Raw genomic sequence first — 19036 nt, forward strand, 5'->3', positions numbered from 1 at the left:
TAGCAACTAAGGATGAGGCTTTTGATAAGTTCTGTGAGTGGAAATGCTTAGTTGAGAACCAAGTGGATAAGAAAGTTAGGTGTCTTAGAACTGACAATGGTCTTGAATTTTGCAATAATGCTTTTAACGTTTTTTGTAAGAAAAATGGTATTGTGAGACACAGGACATGCGCTTACACGCCCCAGCAAAACGGAGTTGCGGAGCGCATGAATCGGACCATCATAGAAAAGGTGAGGTGTTTGTTGGATGAGTCAGGTATGGAAGAGAAGTTCTGGGCTGAAGCTGTGGCAACAGCAGTTTATGTCATCAACCGCACCCCATCATCTGCAAATGATCTTAACATCCCTGAAGAATTGTGGATGGGAAAGGTCCCAGGTTACCGACATCTCAGAAGATTTGGGTCGTTGGTTTATGTTCACATAGATCAAGGAAAATTGAAGCCGCGAGCACTTAAAGGAGTGTTCATTGGATATCCTACTGGAGTTAAAGGATACAAGGTTTGGCTTTTGCAAGACCAGAAGTGCATCATCAGCAGGAATGCAATGTTCAGAGAAGATTTGCTCTATAAAGAGCATCTCAAGGATGAATCTTCAGAAGCAGGTGGAGCAAGTTCATCAACTCAGGGTCTGACTAAGAGTTCCGTTGAAATTGAAGAAGTGGCTCAAGAAAGCTCAGAGGTTCAGGGAGCAGGTGGAGTCAGTCAACAAGGGTCAGAATCTGATAATGCTGATACAGAAAGCTCTATGGACTTGAGAGACTATCAGCTTGCTAGAGACAGGATCAGAAGAGAGATTGTCAAGCCTGCAAGATATTCGGAAGATTCTGCGACAGCTTTCGCATTGTCTGTCGCTGAGGAACTTGAGATCGAGGAACCTAGAAGCTACAGTGAAGCTGTGAAGTGCAGAGACTGGAAGAAGTGGAATGGTGGTATGGATGAAGAGATGGGATCGTTGGATAAGAACAAGACGTGGTACCTGTGTGATTTGCCTGAAGGACAAAAGGCAATTGGATGCAGGTGGTTATATAAACTAAAACCGGGTATACCAGGAGTAGAAGATCTGAGACATAAAGCGAGACTGGTAGCCAAAGGTTATTCTCAACGTGAAGGTGTAGACTACCAAGAGATTTTTGCACCGGTGGTCAAGCACGTTTCTATCAGACTGATGCTATCTATTGTAGTAGATAAAGACTTGGAGTTAGAGCAACTAGACGTGAAGACAGCCTTTCTCCATAGAAAGATAGATGAAGACATCTATATGGATCAACCGGAAGGGTACGTTGTGAAGGGACAAGAGGATAAAGTATGCAAACTGGTGAAGTCGCTGTACGGTCTTAAGCAGGCTCCACGGCAGTGGAACAAGTGTTTTGATCAATTCATGATCAAGAATGGCTTTGAGAAGAGTGAATATGATCTGTGTGTTTACTTCAAGAAGACACAAGACGATGAGTATATTTACTTATTACTATACGTGGATGATATGCTGCTAGTATCAAGGAAGATTGAAGATATCAATGAAGTAAAGAAGATGCTTAAGACACAGTTCGATATGAAGGATCTTGGACCAGCAAAGAGAATCCTTGGAATGGATATTGAGCGTAACAGAACAGGTGGAGTTCTGAAACTGTCACAGTCGGGTTACTTGAAGAAAGTACTTCAAATTTTCAGGATGATTGAGGCTAAACCAGTCTCAATACCTATTGGTGCTCAGTTTAAACTCAAGTCATTAGAAGATGGAGAGCAAGGCTCCGCAGGTTCTGATGATGAGGTCCCTTACTCAAATGCAGTTGGCAGCATCATGTATGCGATGATCAGCACTCGTCCTGATCTTGCATTTGCAGTAGGGTTGGTCAGTAGATTCATGAGTAATCCAAGTAAGGAGCATTGGCAAGCAGTTCAATGGATACTACGCTACTTGGTTGCAACTCAAGATGTGGGATTGGTATTCAAGAAAGGTCCGGGAAAGTTTGTGGTGAAAGGTTTTTCAGATTCAGACTTTGGTGGTGACTTGGATAGAAGAAGATCGACTACAGGCTACGTGTTTATGGTTGGAGGAAATACAGTTAGTTGGAAGTCAGGGCTACAACCTGTGGTTGGCTTGTCTACGACGGAGGCTGAGTACATCTCATTAGTAGAAGCTATCAAAGAAGGGTTGTGGCTGAGAGGTTTAACATATGAGTTAGGTTACAAGCAGTCAGAAGTCTACATTGGATGTGATTCTCAGAGTGCGATTTGTCTGGCTAAGAATAATGCATTTCATGATAGAACCAAACATGTTGCAGTATCTAAACATGTTGCATTGAAGATGAGCTTTGTAAGGGAGATGATCGAAACAGGGGAGGTAGATGTACAGAAGGTCCATACCTCGACAAACCCGGTGGATATGTTGACTAAGGTAATTCCGAGTTCCATGTTTGAGCTAGCATTGGCTGAGCTTGGAGTAGCTAAGTGCTAAGGAGCTAGCTACGCTTGACGGCATAAGGAGGTAGACTTATATTGTTAGTGACAAGGTGGAGACTGTTATGGTTTGTGTCATCTAACAATAGGAGTGAGCTAAACCGGAGTTGGTTTAGTAACTCATTTGGTACAAGAAAAGAAGAAGACGATAACCGGGTTGGTTATCAGAGTCGGCTTCTGATCAGAGCGTACCGGTTTCATCTATATAGCTGATGAGAGAAGAAGAAGTCTGTTACGTGAAAGCTATCATTTGAGCTAACACTTTACATAGAATCAGAGAGAGAAAGAGATAGAGAGTTCTTGAGCTTATGGTTGTATAAGTCTCTTGATCGATAGGTCTTGTATTTCTTCTTGGAGTGATTAGTGAAGATTGTTGCTTGTGCCGTCAAGCCCCAGATGTACCGGATCCATATTGGATCCCGAACTGGGTAACCAAATCATCGTGTCATTTACTTTCTGTTATCTTTCTTTCATCACACGAACGAGCGATTAGAAGAGAGTGAAAGTGAGAGTGATAGAGTTGAGTCTTGGAGGAATCGATTTGATAACATTCACACTCATAACATTCTCTTTCTAGCCGGACCCATCCTCGTTACACTTTTGCTACTGTTTTTCCATTTTCTACAAAACAGTATTTGCTTTGCTTATACAGTTTAATCTGTCGAACTATATTAATTTTTTTTTTTTGTAGAACGATATTAATTCTGTTCATATCATTTTTTTTCTTCTGAAAACCGGCCTTTCTGTTCGTATCATATTATAATAAGATATCTCATATGTGCTTAGCGTGTACAATTACACAAACAGGCTTATAAAACACATACAGTAAAATAAATTTGGTTTTAAATTTCAGTTAAGAATACGTTTTCCTAGTTCAAATACCATTCACAATACAAAAGGAAATATATTAAGCACATTTACTATCTATATTTTTTTTTTGAAAATTACAAACATTTTGATAAAACCAAAAGAAAACGACATCTTCCATCTACTATCACAATATACTCCAATTACAAGAAAATATCCTTATATTGGAAATATATAATCACTCTGTTGCAGATATTGCACGCATGTGTGGACTGCAGTTATTATAAAATGACACCTTCTCCAAAATCATACGAGCTTGTGCATGCAATTAAAGGAGATTCCAATATTTAATCAACTCATCAAGAGACATAGTTTATAAAAAAAAATCATAAGAAAATTTCAACAAGTTTAAACATTTTTTTTTGTTTAAAAAAAAGGTTCAAACTAGGGTTTAGGATTTAAGGACGTAGGAGTTAGGGTCTTTTAATCCAAAAATCAATCATGATACTTTCTACCTCAATAACTTGTTTTTAATACATAGAAGTGACTTAGACTTAATATTCCATTACATCAAAGCTTAAAATTCTCTAATGAAGATGGGGTCAAGAAGAGCCTAATTGCCTATCATTTTCCCCTATAAATACTTAATTATTCAAAAGGTGGCGTCAACTGTCAACTAATCTAATTCTTGACATGAACACCTAGTCTATAACCATCTCAAACATTTCTAAGTAAAATATAATTGGTAGACTCAACAAATCTTTAGGATTCTCTAATATAATCCCTAGCCAGTCATTGCTTTTAAGACATGGTAATAAGACTACTACGATCTTAACACGTATCATTAAAGACAAGGAAACCATTGATGAACGTGGTGAAAGATGAAACAAAAAGAGTATTAGTTACTCCAAATCACTAACGGGCAGTAGTTAGAACTTAGAATTCCACAGAGAGCAATCATTTCTCAAAAGGGTAAGTGAGAGAGGAAACAAATAGGCACTTGATTAAGAGTCTAGACCATCTTCTTAAACTAACTCCAAAATTTTCGATAATGTCAATAACACCATCAACTAGATTCTTCTTGGCATGTCGTCATAATGATTTTAGTGTAAAATTTTATACAAAAAAAGACAACTATAAACAAAGAAATCAAGAAGATAATCGAACTTATGAACGTATTAATGTTTAGCTAAAAAGCGGTCCATTTTCTTGATGTAGACGAAAGCTGGGTCAAGCTCAGGAACCAATGGTTCTTTATGAAAATCCGGGAGAGTATATGAAAGAAATGTTTGGGGATCCCAAGAAAAGAAAAGAATGACACAGAACTCAAAGAAGAACAATGACAACACAATCTTTTCCTTGAAACGTCACTCAAAAACAACAGTCTCTCTCATTTCAAATCCCCAAACCACTCTCATCAAGAAAAGAGAAAAAGAACAGGTATTCCAAAAGAAGCACAACACTAAAACGACCACGCACATGGCAATATATGATTCTCTTCCTCCTTTGCAAAATGATTTTGACTTGAGCCAAAACAAACACACATTGATGGTATAAGTAGAGACTGGACGCGTTACAGAAGCAAACAACGATTCATAGAGAGCTGTGAGAACTGAGACTTTTATGCACTGAATAAAGAAATAAGCAAAGTTTCACAAAATTAACAAATATTTTCCGTGGACTGTTACTTTGATTTATTTAACAAATAAACACGTTAGATTTTGTTCATAAGTATACTGGCCAGTTAAGATGACCAAGCTGTGGATGCTGATAGGCACCTACTTGAACCAGAGAAGGAGATGAAGCAACTCGAGCCCAATGATATCACCCAACCCATAGATAAGATAAATCACAAGTTTAAAGTTGGAAAAGAGTGTATGTTTAGAATTTACTAATAAAAATTGAATTTTATATTTGATGTAAAAATGTAAGAGGTATCTATATACTCCTTCCATTTCAATATGTATGATGTTTAAATGAATTTTATTGTTTTATAATATAAGATGTTTTTACATATTTAGGTAATTTTAGTTTTATCAAAAATTATGTAGCTAATTATCTTTTTACTACTTTATTTATAATTAAATTAATTAATTTTAAATTATATTTAATGATACTCAGAGGGATTCCTCGACAGAGCTAAATGAAGCAAGAGTCTTCAAAGGCTCCCATTTTAAAAATTTAATATAATTTTTAGTTAACTTTAATATTTACTCTTAGATAAAATAAAAAATAGAATAACAATGTATTTAAAATAAAATCATCCCCAGCTGCCCACTATTAATATGTCAATGACAAAAAAAGAAACAAAAAAAAGAAAGAAAAATAAAAAAAATAAAATTGATCCACAATTACATAGGTCCTCTATTTTTTATATCACTATATCTGCAGGAATGCCCCTGATGATATTTTTTCAAAAAAAAATATATTTTTAAAAAGTATTTGTGCATTAAAGTAAAATATTATATAATTTAAAACAGAGAGAGTATAATTTATACTTTGAAAGTGTTCATCTAAAGAACTAAAGTTTATTTTTGTTTAATGCTAAACTTATTCGCACATATATATATGTGTATATATCTAAAATTTTAATTTATATCTTAACATATATTTCTTAACAAGTGTATGGAACAAATTAAATTTGTGGTGATATTGTAACAATTGCATTAACAGAAAAGTATAAGCTAGCTAGTTGGAAAAAAGTTTGCCAAGGATTATATAATTGGGAGCCACAAGCCAGGCCCAATAAGCCAAAAATGTATAAACGGATTATATTAAAAGGCCCAATAGATAAATCATACGCACGTTCCATGACTTTGTAATATCGAGGGTGAATGGTTGCTGATGTGAGTGCTGTCGACAGCACTATTTGAGTCTACAGTTCTGATTATAAAGCAATCAAGCTTTATGAAAAAAATTCTGCTCACAGCAATTTGGTTAAAAAACGTAGAGACAAATGCTTTATAAATCTTTGTAAGCTTTCCAAAAAAAAAACATTCCACTTAATTTTTATTTAAAGAATATAATAATTACCAAACGCTAGTTCTGAATATATATATTGATATTAACTAATTCAGTAGTCAATAACATTTTGGTTAATGTAAACAAGAAAGCAGAGAGTAGATTGTAAACTAGAGAGTAGATGTTTAGGTCACAGAAATAACCTGGCTCTGATACCATGGAAACTAGAGAGTAGATTGTAAACTCTGACTTGTGTTCATCGTGACAAGATACAAACGTATATATACGCAACGCATTATAACAACCCTAGATGAATTAGGAATCTTAACATATCTAAACAACCGACTATGTTAAATATAAAGGCAATCCTAAACTATAGGATTCCCTTTCCTAATAGTTAACTATCTTATTGCAATATCATATACAATTCGAATATGAATTCATTATTTTTGAAATATGAATTAATATGAATTCATTATTATTAATTATGGTTTCATATTATTCAAATTTAAGATATATTTTTATAATATTTATAAGAAATAGAAAATAAATGATGGTGCAAATAATAGTGTGACAAACAACGAGATGTGGCATCATTATCTTAGAGAGACGTAAAGTTTTATTTAATTTAGAAAAATAAAATTCTTATTCATATTTATCTTTCTATTATAGAATATTATAAATTGAATATATGAAACTTCTCAAACATTTATAAACATGTTTTTAGTTCAACCTGATAAAAATTATAATAAATTTAATTTATCATTTATTAATATATTGTTTAATGAATGTGTGTAATATTTTACAACTGATTTATACAAATCATGTTTTTAAAAAACAAAACTACAGCTCAAATTTTACAGTCAAAATTCTACAGCAAAAAAAATCTACAGCTACAAAAAAAAACTACAACTTTAGTTCTATGGTAAAAAATTTAAAGTTACAACCTTACCAATCAGGGATTGCCAGGACCGTGTCCGAATGGAGGCAGATAAAATATGTGTTTTGGGGCCAAGATTTATATATTTAGGGGGCCAATTATAACAAAAAGTTTACATAGTTCTATTGGTGAGGACCTCAAGATGCATAGTCGAGGTGCTGAGTTCAATTCTTTAATCTGCAGCTGTAACCATTTTCTTTGTTTTTTTAATTATAAAGAGCCAAAAAAAAAAATTTCTTTGTGGGTCAAAATTTTTCAGGCACGGCCCTGGGGATTGGCCACATGTTTTGTTGCCTTCAGCCTGTATTAACGCAGCCGTCCGTCGGTCCGTGGGTGGAATCAGTGTCTGGTCTTGAAGGTATGTACAACTTCACTTTTTCTTAATCATATCTATCTACTCCCAACCTTTTAAACTTTGACTTCCAACTGACTCTTTGAATGTGCACTCAAGATACTAATGAAGACGCAGCCACCTCTGTTCTGGCTTGTCTACAATGGAGAGCTACTGATAGGAAAGAGTTTCAAACCATCTCCAACAGCTTCACGTCCTCAGTCTCCAGATTATTACCCTCCAGTTCCACAGATGCCCGGTATACACATTGGATACGGAGTAACTCTCTTTACTCTTCAATTTCCTCTTATGATCAACCTCTGAATCTGTTATCATGTTTCTCATTCATATAAAATATGACATTGGCAGATGGGAGCAGCATTTCCTGGATAACAACCAATGATGTATAATAATACAACACAGCTTGGTCCAAATTAAACATATTATTCTTCAAATGGTCCACAGGTTTGTTGCTATTAGAGCCATGACTTTAAAATTTTTAACACATGTGATGTTGATTTAGTTGGTTTAGATGGTTCGTCCTGATCTCACTTCTTTATTCACTCGTATCTATGTTTAATCTTTAACGTTAAGCATCAGATGTATGACATTCTAAGTTTTTAGTCTTTTTATATAAAATTAGTTAGGCAAACATGTCTTTTTCTACATGTTTATTGGCTTTTCCAAATCAACGATGTTGTTCAATCCATATACGTAAAGTACGTAATAAACTAGTGTCTATGATTGGGTTTGAAAACGTAATAGTTAATTTGGAATTATTAGATTTAGAACAGTGGTTTTAGTCTTTTCTTCTTTTGTCGTGCCTGCTTTGTATTTTTGTATAAATTTTTAATCTTCTCGTGATGAGTTTCAGATCGAGGGTAGGAGAGTTGGCATATTAATAGCTGTCGTGTTTAGAATATTACTATTATTATTATTGAAAACAGTATTATTTTAAAGTTATTAAATAAGGTTAAAATCAAATAATTGAGTTTAAGAACTTCTAGATTCCCTCAACGATGATATTATAACATTTATGTTAGCACCTGTTACACTTTTTTAGGAAGCATGATGGTTATGTTACACACTTACACTTAACCTTTCTCTAAAGTTTTCTCAAAAAAAAAAAAACTTTTCTCTAAAGTATTTTTTAAACCATCTAAAATGGTACTTAACAAAAAGTTTTATATGTCACATTACAATACTTATTTTTTTAAATGTCACATTACAATACGAAATGTTTAGGGAAGCATCTCAATTAGAAATGTTTCTAAATTAAATTTTATTTCCTTTTTGATATATTTTATGTTTTTTTTTTATGTTGTAATTACTATTTAGAGTTGTGGTGGAATAAATATAAAACAAGTTTTCTGAAGGAAAACATAAGGAAAAGAAAAAAAAGTTATGCATACAATAATACTACCTATATTTCACTATGAACTATGTTTAAGAATACTTAAATTATTTTCCATACTGAAATTAATATTTGTAACTTCAGCACGAATATGAAACATAAGAAAAATGTAAAATATTGCTTTATTGAAGTGGAAGAAGCATTTCTCATAGAAATTGCAGAAAACATAACATGAATAAAATATAAAACATTACTTTAATGAAATGGACGAAATATTTCTCATAGAATTTTTTTTTTTGAACTGGATATTTCTCATAGAAATTACATAAGACCAACATGCTGTAGACTAGTAATACGGGGTAGTTGTCATACAAAATTTGTATATAATTTACGTGATCTAGTGTTAGGATTAATTTTGTATGGTCAAAAGCGGATTTCAATTAAGAGCTGTCAAATTTACAAGAAAATGACAGTCAACTAGATATGGATAGACATGTCCTATAACCTGATTGTTGAAGGTACTGTGAGACTATCATAGAAAGATCCTAAAATTCCCAAAATACAACCATCACAAAATTCGGAAAGCTTAAGCATGAAAGCTAAATTTATGAAAAAATCATGAAGAAATATTAAAATTAAACGCCCAATAGACTAAGTCGGTTACAACCCGAGAGATACTCGACGGTAAAATGATAAGTTAACATAACTAAACCATAATGAAAGACAGAAATGGCTAAGAAAAAAAGGAAACACGTAGAAAATCTTCACTTGTAGTCATAAAATCTGTGTTCGAAAGAACACAAAGAAGTCGAAATCAACGTTGAAAAATCCAACCGATGGATTTTGAGAACAATTGAAAACCGTCTCTGAAGATACATGGATATCCCAACGTTGCAGTGAGGTGCGGAAAACTGCCGGAATAAGACTACAGAAGAAAAAACTCTTTTAAAATAGAGAATCCAAAAGAGGTTGGCCGAAGAGAGGAAGATATGTAATTCATCTATTCAGTTAGATAAGGTAAAAAGGAGAGTCACAACTACATTCCTTTTGCTGTGTTACCCAACTGATTTACCGTAACTAAACATTCAACATTTACATTCCTTTTGATGTGTTACCCAATTGATTTACTGTAACTAAACATTCAACAATATATAGAATACAGGGTCGTCTGTCCCACTCAATCCCATTTGCTTCTTGAATGTTTAACTCTCAGTTGAACAATCTTAACGTACGCACCAGAGAGTCTTTGAATAAAAACTCATATTTTCCTTTGTGGACCTTAGAACCCTTTTACCCAAAACCGAAAATCATTTTTTCTTAACATTATCTTCATTGTATAATCACCTATAAATTTTTATATAATTTTTGTCATATATAATTATATATACATTGTATAACTAAATTATATCTACATTTACTAGATTTTTTTTCTGTTACATATATATCTTTATATATATTTCTGTAACTAAAACTATATATGCATGTCAACTTAATATATTGTAAGAAATGTTGTCTGACATGCTTAAATTGTTTTCATTAAAATTGAACTTTTATATAAAATAAATAAATAAATATTGAACTATAATTTAGGCATTATAATCTTGAATTTCAAGTATGTTTAGCTAAGATATATTTCTAACCGCTGGTAAAAAACATTAGTTAAGATATAATAATGAATAAAATTATGGTGAATAATGTAAAATGGTTTCATATATGCTTTTCAATTATTTTTTTCATTTGACATTATACTAGCTATATTATCACCTGTTATTTTATTTTTTTTTGTCTAAATATATGCATCGTAAAGTTATATAAAATCTCCTAGTCATAAAAATAATTAGATCGACATCTGTTATATTTTATTACTATTATTAATATAATCCTATATAGTTTTAAAATTAAAATTGTCACAAATTAATTAAATGAAATAGTGATGTATGATGTGTTTAAATTCAAAACACTAAAATTTAAATTATTGACAAAATAAATAAATAAAAAGAGAAGCAAATTTATTTTTTCTGAACATTAGATAAGCAAAGTTTACCACAGATGAAGTTGTTAATTTTACAAAAAAATTGAATTGGAAACAACAAATTAATATATATCTAAGCTTTTGTCTATAAAATGGTATATGTGGGGGAGATTAAAAAAGAAAAAAGAATAGACACATAAAAAGGTGAAAAGAGTCAGGTTTAGTCTTTTAAGCCATAGCCAATAAAACACATATGTGCAGAGACAGAGGAAGAGAGAAAGAGAAGAAACAGCCATGTTTTGAGGAAGGAGACATGCATCATCATCATCATCATCTGAAACTTGTTACTTAACTTCTCTATCTCTTCATCTCTTACCAAATCCAAACACCAAAGGTCTCTCTCTCTCCCTTTGCTATATCCATGCCCATTTTGGTCTCTGTTTGATTGGATCAGTAAGTTCAAAGATATTTTATACTCAGAGATATGATTGAGTTAAAAATCTTTCTATATAGTTTCTCTGTTCACTCTCTTTAAAAAGCTCTTCTTATATATTCACCCTCAGAGATTTGGGGTTTGCATGTTATGCTTTCTATGTAAGTTTTAGTGAATCATTCTGTTTAACCAAAATTGGGGTTTCAAAAAGTTTGAATCTTTTATATCATTGACCAATTGGAATCTGGACTTTAGTATAGATTTGTTAAGTTATGTGGAACATGACAAAAATGACTCTTGACTAGACTTTTGCTTGGTTTGGACACACTAGCTTATCAAGAAGACAATGCAAGTGTTCCAAAGGAAAGATTCAATGCCAAAAAACCCAAACATTCAAGGATCTCTATCTTTCAGCTTGACAAAGGACATGATGATGATGTCTACACAATCAGGTTTGCAGCTGCAAGATCAAAATTCATCATCAACGCAATCTTCTGGAGAATCAGGTGGCGGTGGTGAAGCTGCAAGCTTTGTAGAACATAACCGTTATGGATGCAGCAGCATTGTTAATACCAATCTTCCAGGTTAAACAAATGAACTTTATTTGTAGAGATTCAATTACAAGGAAAAAACCTGTAAACTGTTTTGTGGGTTCAATTCTTGTTTTGTCTCAAGATTCTGTATTTCCTCTTCCTACTTCTGATCTAGCATCTTGGCCTCCTCCATGTCCTGAAACACCACATTTCAATGGTTTCTTGGCTCCTGAATATGCATCTCAACCAACGGTAATTCACTGTAAAGCCTTGTCCTTAGACAAAGTAGTGGCGTTGGTTGGGTTTATATTGGAAAAGTTTTTTGCTTGCAGGCGCTGTCGTCGCATTTAGAAATGATGGGTTTGGCTTCTTCAAGAGTGCCATTGCCTCATAACATTCAAGAGAATGAACCAATATTCGTCAATGCCAAACAGTACCATGCCATTCTTCGCCACAGGAAGCATCGTGCTAAGCTTGAAGCTCAGAACAAACTCATCAAAAGCCGTAAAGTATGAACCTTTACACTTTCCCCTTTGCTTAAAACACCAAAGATCTTCAAAAATATTTTCTTTTTGCAGCCTTACCTTCATGAGTCTCGCCATCTTCATGCATTGAAGAGAGCTCGAGGCTCAGGTGGGCGTTTCCTCAATACAAAGAAGCTTCAAGAACCATCAAACTCACTCTGTGGTGGTGGAAACATAAACGGGTCTAGCTCCAGTTCAGACCATAACATGTTCCAGAACACACCGTTCAGATTCTCAGGGTATCCATCAACACACCATGTCTCAGCTCTCATGTCAGGGACTTGAAGACATCTGAGAAGAAGGGAAGTCATCCTTGGCTATAAAATTGTTATTGCAAAACTCTGTTTACATCATCTGCAATCTCACTCTAAATTGAAGAACTTTGTCAAACTATTTTGTTATTTTCAACATTTTCTGATTCTCTGAGATTTACATATACACAAATGAGGTAAAGATTAGCAGCATTCATCAAGAGTAGTATATGCGCATAGATCCTCTAATGCTCTGGAGACAAACAGGACACTTAGGGTTCAGCCCACGTTCCACTGTTAAGGCGCAGTATCTGCAACATACTACATGTCCACAAGGAATGAAAGCAGGGATTCTCCTTCTCGTCACACAGATCACACACAATTCTCCATCTGGAATCTCATCTGCATCTTCTTCTGTCTCATCATCGACCATGTGTTGATCTGGTCGTCTCTGTAGCAGTTCTCTCCTTAGTTTCCATCTATTCCAGGCCCTGAAGGTAAGACAGTAAACAGATTTAGAATCAAAACACTGTCTAAACCCAAAAACTATCTGTGTCTCATTAGCCAAGTACCTGACAGCAGCAAAGCCAAGGATGCCTACAGACAAACATCCCAAGATAACACCTCCCCAGAATAATACACTGGTAGTCTCCGTAAGGTCCATTATCATCTTGTCCTTAGTCATATCTGATCTGCAAAGATCATTCAAAAAGATTAATAGATGAACAGCAAGAGAGCTCAACAGATTGAGAAAGAAGTAGTAATCTCACAAGAAATAGGGAAGATCTTGGCAAGACTTGATTTCAGGAACTCCATTGTTAAGACTACAGATACCAACAGCTGTTAAGTCTCTCCCAGGTGGTAAGATCTTCTCTACATCAAGCATACCAACCTTGGAAGAAAGAACACAAAGTTAGGGAGAAAAATCTTCAAGAAACAGAAACTTCTTCGAATATACATTACTCACAGGAAACTCAGGGAAGAATAATGCTTGAAGAAAGGAATAGGGAGATGAATTAATAGGCTGCAAACGATTATACACAGTGGTGAGAGGAAGAGGCTGCCTTGCACCATCCATGTTAACAACGAGGAAACTAGACTGCGACCGTTGGTTCTTATCCACAATAACAAACGGGACCTGCACACATGCTCACGATGTCAAAACTAGTTTGATGATCATAGATAGAGCCAAAAGCTCATAAGACTTTACCATTCTCATAAAGCCAGCTCCTTGTTTGGGCAAAGATCTTTCCAAAAGAAACCGGTGACCACTTGACAAATGAAACAGAGTCTTCCATCCACTATACATATACTGTAAAGACATCAAAATGACATTAGAAATTTAGAATGCTAACTCTATGAGATACACTTCGTTCTCTGTTCTAAGCAAGCACCAAAGGTTAAGCCTTTATAGAGTAACATAATGCAAAGTTATATCTATGTGGATATTATATTTATATGTACATTTAGAGCTCTTCCATCCACTATACATATACGGTAAAGAGATCAAATTGAAAAACAGATACACATTACAATGCTTCCACTATCAGATATACAATTCGTTAGTCTTTCTTCTAAGCCGCACCAAAGGTTAAGCCTTTATAGAGTTAGATAATGTGATGTTCTATGTATAGTAAAGTTTGAACTCTTCCATCCACTATACTGTAAAGAGATCATAATGACATTAGAATGCTTCCTCTACATTTCTTTCTACAGTTTCTGTTCTAAGCAGCAACAAAGATTAAGCCTTTATATATGTAAAACGTACAGTTTGAGTTCTGTGGATGATAAGAGCTTTCTCTCCAGTCTCTTGAGAGATTAGCACGTTATTGTTCTTGTGACTTCCATCGCCGGTGACTTTAGGTTCGACGGTACCGCGAACCACGACGATACGCTGATTAGCATGGCTACTCTCGCCATCAGACGGCGGAATCAGTGATCGGAGGTCGCAGACGGAGACTTCGGGGGAGTCTTTGATCTTATTCAAGGCGGCGGAGGTGGAGGCGTACTTGGAAGCAGCGCGAACGGCGCCGAAAGCTAGGGTTACGCCGAGGATGGCTCCGTCGAAGGATAGAAAGATGTCGGTCAACAGGGAAAGGACGGCACGATCCGGCGAGGACATTACGGTAATTTTTATGAAAGTAAACTTGTACAAGGCAGGAGGAAAGTGAGGAGGCTATTATCGGCAATTAAGATGCACATATGGCGGTCATTCTAGTTGGGCCTTTAATGGGCAATAGAAGAAGAGTATAGTGGCCCATAATTAGATAATTTTGAAGAAAGAAATAAAGGTTAATTACTCCCGGTTATTCGACAGCAGAACATTACATATCTCACATACGGCTGGGCAAAAAATCAGGACCCGAAGAACCAAACCGAATCTGATCCGAAAAAGTAGTATCAAACACGAATCAAAATTGATTAAATATCCGAACGGGTTTAAAATTTTGGTATCTAAAAAACCGAACCCGATCCAAACCGAAGTATCTCGGATACCCGAATGTAACCGAAATAGATTTATATACCTAAATATATTACTTATTTTTAGATTTAATATATATTACAAACATACAAAATATATAAGATATTTTTAAGTTGTCTAAAATACTTGAAAATATACATAAATAGTCAAAAGTAAATGTCTAAAATAGCTAAAATATATTCAAAACACCAAAATGCTTGAAATATCTATTGATTTTCTATCCAAATATTCAAATCAAACCAATTTATATGTTATTTTAGGTATTTTGACATATATTATACAAATTTATATGTAATATATTATTTTGTTTTATAGATTTTGAGAAATTTAAGCATATAATGAATATTAAAAAATTTAAAATAATTTAAATAGGTTATCTGAACCCGAACCGAAATTTAGAAATACCCGAATGGGGCTGGAATCTTTAAACCCGAAACCCAAAATCCGATTAGATCCGAACCAAACCCGAATGGGTACCCGAACGTCCATCCCTCACAGTACATGCCTACATTTCATCCGGATCCCAAATATTCAGACTGAAACTGACTCCCCCACAAAAAAAAAAAAAAAAAACGGTCTACAACTTTATATGTTTAAAACTTTTCTATTCCAGAAATCAATAAAAAAACTAATTTAAAAAAAACTTAAATTTGACAAAAATCACTCTAAACTCGGTTTGAAAATTCAAATATTCATGGTGTGTTTTATTTTCTGTTTTCATTTATGATTTAGTTATAGTAAATTTGTATTGTAAACTTATCGTTTTAAGACATCTTAGTATCACTAAATTTAAATATTAATTCCTATGTTTTTATTTTTTTTTGTTTTGCACAATTTTACGTATTTTAGGTAAAAATTAAAAAACATTTGAAAACGTTTAAAATTTTACTAAAAAACAAACTCAAATAGAATTGCATCATGGAGGATTGACGATTTTAAAAGCGGAAAGCTGGAGCCTGGAGGATTGCAAACTAGAAGTGCTGGTCCACCTTCCTCCCCCCATGGAGCACTGTGTCTTTATAAGCCAGATTGATGCCTCGTGGATCGATTGTGAGCAACATAATGGTCTCGGGTGCAGTGCAGGTTCACGTGGTAGGGCAAGCAGCGCACCCGCCCGGGGCCTGCCTAAACTCAAATTTTGCACTTTCAGTTTCATATTTACACAATAATAAAAAAATATCTAACTGTATAATTTTTTTATATTTACAAAATGCAAACAAATGAATAAATTTAGATAAGTTGTTATATATTTTTTTATAGTTTGATAAAGAAATAAATTATAGGGGCCCAAATTTTCTTTTGCCCAAAGACTTTTTATATTGTTAAACCGGTCCTGCTCGGGTGGTACCTTTGGAATGATATTGGAGGTAAGATGCATGGTGAAATGGGTTGTAGGAGAAGTCTTTCGGCCTTCCACGCGGTGGTAGATGGGTTGTTGTTGGCTATGTCATGCATAAGTGACCGTAACATATGAAGTTTGAAAGTGCTGATCTTGTGAAGATGGTAGATGATCAAAATGCAGCATTTTCATAATTTTAGGAATTAATTTGAGGTTATTTCTGTAGTGTTTATTTTTCAATTCCAAATGTGCGGATTGCCTTGCAAAAAGAGCTCAAGCACGTGGAAATCTTAACGAGAACCTGCTGATAAATGTGGTTCTCTCTTGAATTATGTTGCAATCGACCTAATATAATTTAATAGATGGTGTTTCAGAAAAAAAAAGAAAAAAAATTCCATCTACTTGTAAAAAAAAAAAAAATTCCATCTACTATAACCAAACCTTTGGTGTTTATATATAAAACTCCTGTACCCAAGAAATCTAAATCCGACCCAGAAGATCGAATGGCTAAGCTTTTGGCCTATCGTTTCTAACCGCTAAACGCAAGAGAGAGCGTATCGCGTTCTACTAAATTGTAGTTTTACCCTCAGTGTTACAGGTATTTACAAACTATACCAAAAATAAGATCTACTTCTAGTGAAGAGAGAAATTAACTCGCCGGCCGTTCTCCGTCGTGCATCTGTCGCCGCTCTCCACTCGTATTAGGTATCTACTGCCCTCGCTATGGCTTGATTTCGATATTTTCTTCGATCTATGGCATAGAATCTTCTCTACTATGGTTAAATCTCCGTCTTCGTTTTCTTAGATTCTCGAATCAAAAAATCGTTATCGTTTCTCTGTGTTAGTGAAAATAAAAACAATGGCTGGAGAGGGTGAAGAAGATGTGCCCAGAGACGCCAAGATTGTCAAGTCTCTGCTTAAGTCGATGGGCGTGGAGGACTACGAGCCTCGCGTGGTCCACCAGTTTCTTGAACTATGGTACCGTTATGTTGTCGAAGTGTTGACCGATGCTCAGGTTTACTCGGAGCATGCTAGCAAATCCACCATTGACTGTGACGATGTGAAGCTCGCTATTCAGTCCAAAGTTAGTTTCAGCTTCTCGCAGCCTCCTCCAAGAGAGGTAACTAAACTATACACTCTTGATGATTCCTTGTTGGTGTAGTGTTTCAAGATATTGAGATTCTTGTCTGAAAAGTAGACCTGACTAGTGTTTGGTAATGGCAATGTGAATGATTTGACATTTTTACTATGTTAGATGGTTATTGCCCCTCTTGATTTTGATTTGTGAAGTCACAATGACCTTGTTACTAGGCCTGCTGGTTCGGTTTAGACTGTTAGTTTAGTTCGGTTTGGAGAATTTGGGTTATTTTGGTCCGAACATAATGTTGCAGATGAAGAAAATTCAATTCGGTTTATGAAACTTCTGTTGATGTTTGTTTTTTAGGTACTGCTAGAGCTAGCTGCGAGCAGGAACAAGATTCCTTTGCCGAAATCGATAGCAGGACCAGGCATTCCGCTCCCGCCTGAACAGGACACGTTGCTTAGCCCAAACTACCAGCTCGTCATTCCGAAGAAGTCAGCTTCAACAGAACCTGAAGAAACAGAGGACGACGAAGAAATGGCGGATCCTGCACAATCATCATCTCAGGAACAGCAAACATCAGAGCTTCCGAGCCAAACTCCTCAAAGGGTGTCTTTCCCTCTCTCTAGGCGACCTAAATAAGTTAAAGAGAGAGAGAGAACACTGAAAAAAACTGTTATGTATCAAGATTGTAGAGAATGTTAACGAGTCATTTATCTCAAGTTGTGGAGCCTTCAACACTTATATAAGCGCATCTTCTACAATTTTTTTAAAATCTTAACAAAGTTTGATTCTTATACAAACAGAATTTAGGATGACTTCCACCACACAAAGTAACACTCTACTGCTGAGATATATCCCTTATCCTGAAAAAAAGTTGAACTGACTAATCTTAAGTTATAAGGCCGAGAAACTCAAGACCATTCCATTTAGCAGCAACTACTAAATTCGAGGTTTCAAATAAGAAAAGGTCTACGGTGGATACTTGAGACAGAGAAAGGGCGTAGTAGAGGACGGATCTTGTGAAAATGTTTCTCTCAACATTGTAGTAAAATAACGTAGAATGCGTCTTTTTATGCAAAGCACGGTGACAACACAAATTCACCTTTACCAGTCATTCGAACTATGTCTAACTTGTAGTTGATAAAAATACAATAAAAAGGTTAGAACGGTATATCATATACTTCCTCTATGTTTATGAAACTTATCATATCCAACATCAAAGCATATTATCAAGGTCTTTATAGATATATCGCCGCCAGCTAGATATGATTTGATACAAAAACCCCCAATTTCCAACGGATTTAGGAAAAATGTTTTTTTTTTGCATTAAATCATTTTCCAGTCTCCAATGTCAACAAAAAAAATAAAAGTCCAAGTTATGAAGCATTGAACACACTCACAAAGGCATCATATTCTCTACATAGTCCAGATAGGTAGTAATATGCAAACTATGATGCTTAAACTCTTCAAACCCCTTAATATTGACTGTTGTACAAGTGTCCCTCTCCATATTGTAAAAGAAAAGGTGAAAGTTAGGGTTTACGTGACCAACCGGCATAAACACAATCTC

At 34.7% G+C, this 19036-nt stretch overlaps 3 protein-coding genes across 5 annotated transcripts; 2 read left to right on the forward strand and 1 right to left on the reverse strand.

Moving 5' to 3' along the window:
* The first annotated feature begins 8995 nt into the window (after positions 1 to 8995).
* On the forward strand, positions 8996 to 12730 carry LOC106434649 (nuclear transcription factor Y subunit A-5-like). 3 transcript variants are annotated; one of them, XM_013875509.3, is made up of 5 exons: positions 8996 to 11214; positions 11585 to 11837; positions 11962 to 12038; positions 12119 to 12295; positions 12365 to 12730. In XM_013875509.3, the coding sequence occupies exons 2-5, from the start codon at positions 11600 to 11602 to the stop codon at positions 12593 to 12595; spliced, it is 723 nt and encodes a 240-aa protein (XP_013730963.2). In that variant the 5' UTR covers positions 8996 to 11214; positions 11585 to 11599; the 3' UTR covers positions 12596 to 12730. The 3 variants fall into 3 exon arrangements, with proteins under 3 accessions (XP_013730963.2, XP_013730962.2, XP_013730961.2); XM_013875508.3 differs by having other exon boundaries at positions 9012 to 11273; positions 11929 to 12038; XM_013875507.3 differs by having other exon boundaries at positions 10136 to 11214; positions 11929 to 12038.
* On the reverse strand, positions 12624 to 14735 carry LOC106434648 (E3 ubiquitin-protein ligase SPL2-like). The gene is made up of 6 exons (XM_013875505.3): positions 14330 to 14735; positions 13772 to 13873; positions 13529 to 13699; positions 13332 to 13453; positions 13134 to 13253; positions 12624 to 13052 (listed from the first exon to the last, which is right to left on the reverse strand). Exons 1-6 carry the CDS (start codon positions 14681 to 14683, stop codon positions 12779 to 12781), a joined length of 1143 nt encoding a protein of 380 aa, XP_013730959.2. The 5' UTR covers positions 14684 to 14735; the 3' UTR covers positions 12624 to 12778.
* Positions 14736 to 16875: 2140 nt separating this feature from the next.
* Positions 16876 to 18230, forward strand: LOC106434659 (transcription initiation factor TFIID subunit 9). Its single transcript, XM_013875521.3, has 3 exons — positions 16876 to 17087; positions 17228 to 17502; positions 17827 to 18230. Exons 2-3 carry the CDS (start codon positions 17242 to 17244, stop codon positions 18103 to 18105), a joined length of 540 nt encoding a protein of 179 aa, XP_013730975.2. The 5' UTR covers positions 16876 to 17087; positions 17228 to 17241; the 3' UTR covers positions 18106 to 18230.
* The last annotated feature ends 806 nt before the right edge of the window (positions 18231 to 19036 follow it).

Source organism: Brassica napus, chromosome A8, assembly GCF_020379485.1.
Source record: "Brassica napus cultivar Da-Ae chromosome A8, Da-Ae, whole genome shotgun sequence".
Classification (NCBI taxonomy): Eukaryota; Viridiplantae; Streptophyta; class Magnoliopsida; order Brassicales; family Brassicaceae; genus Brassica; species Brassica napus.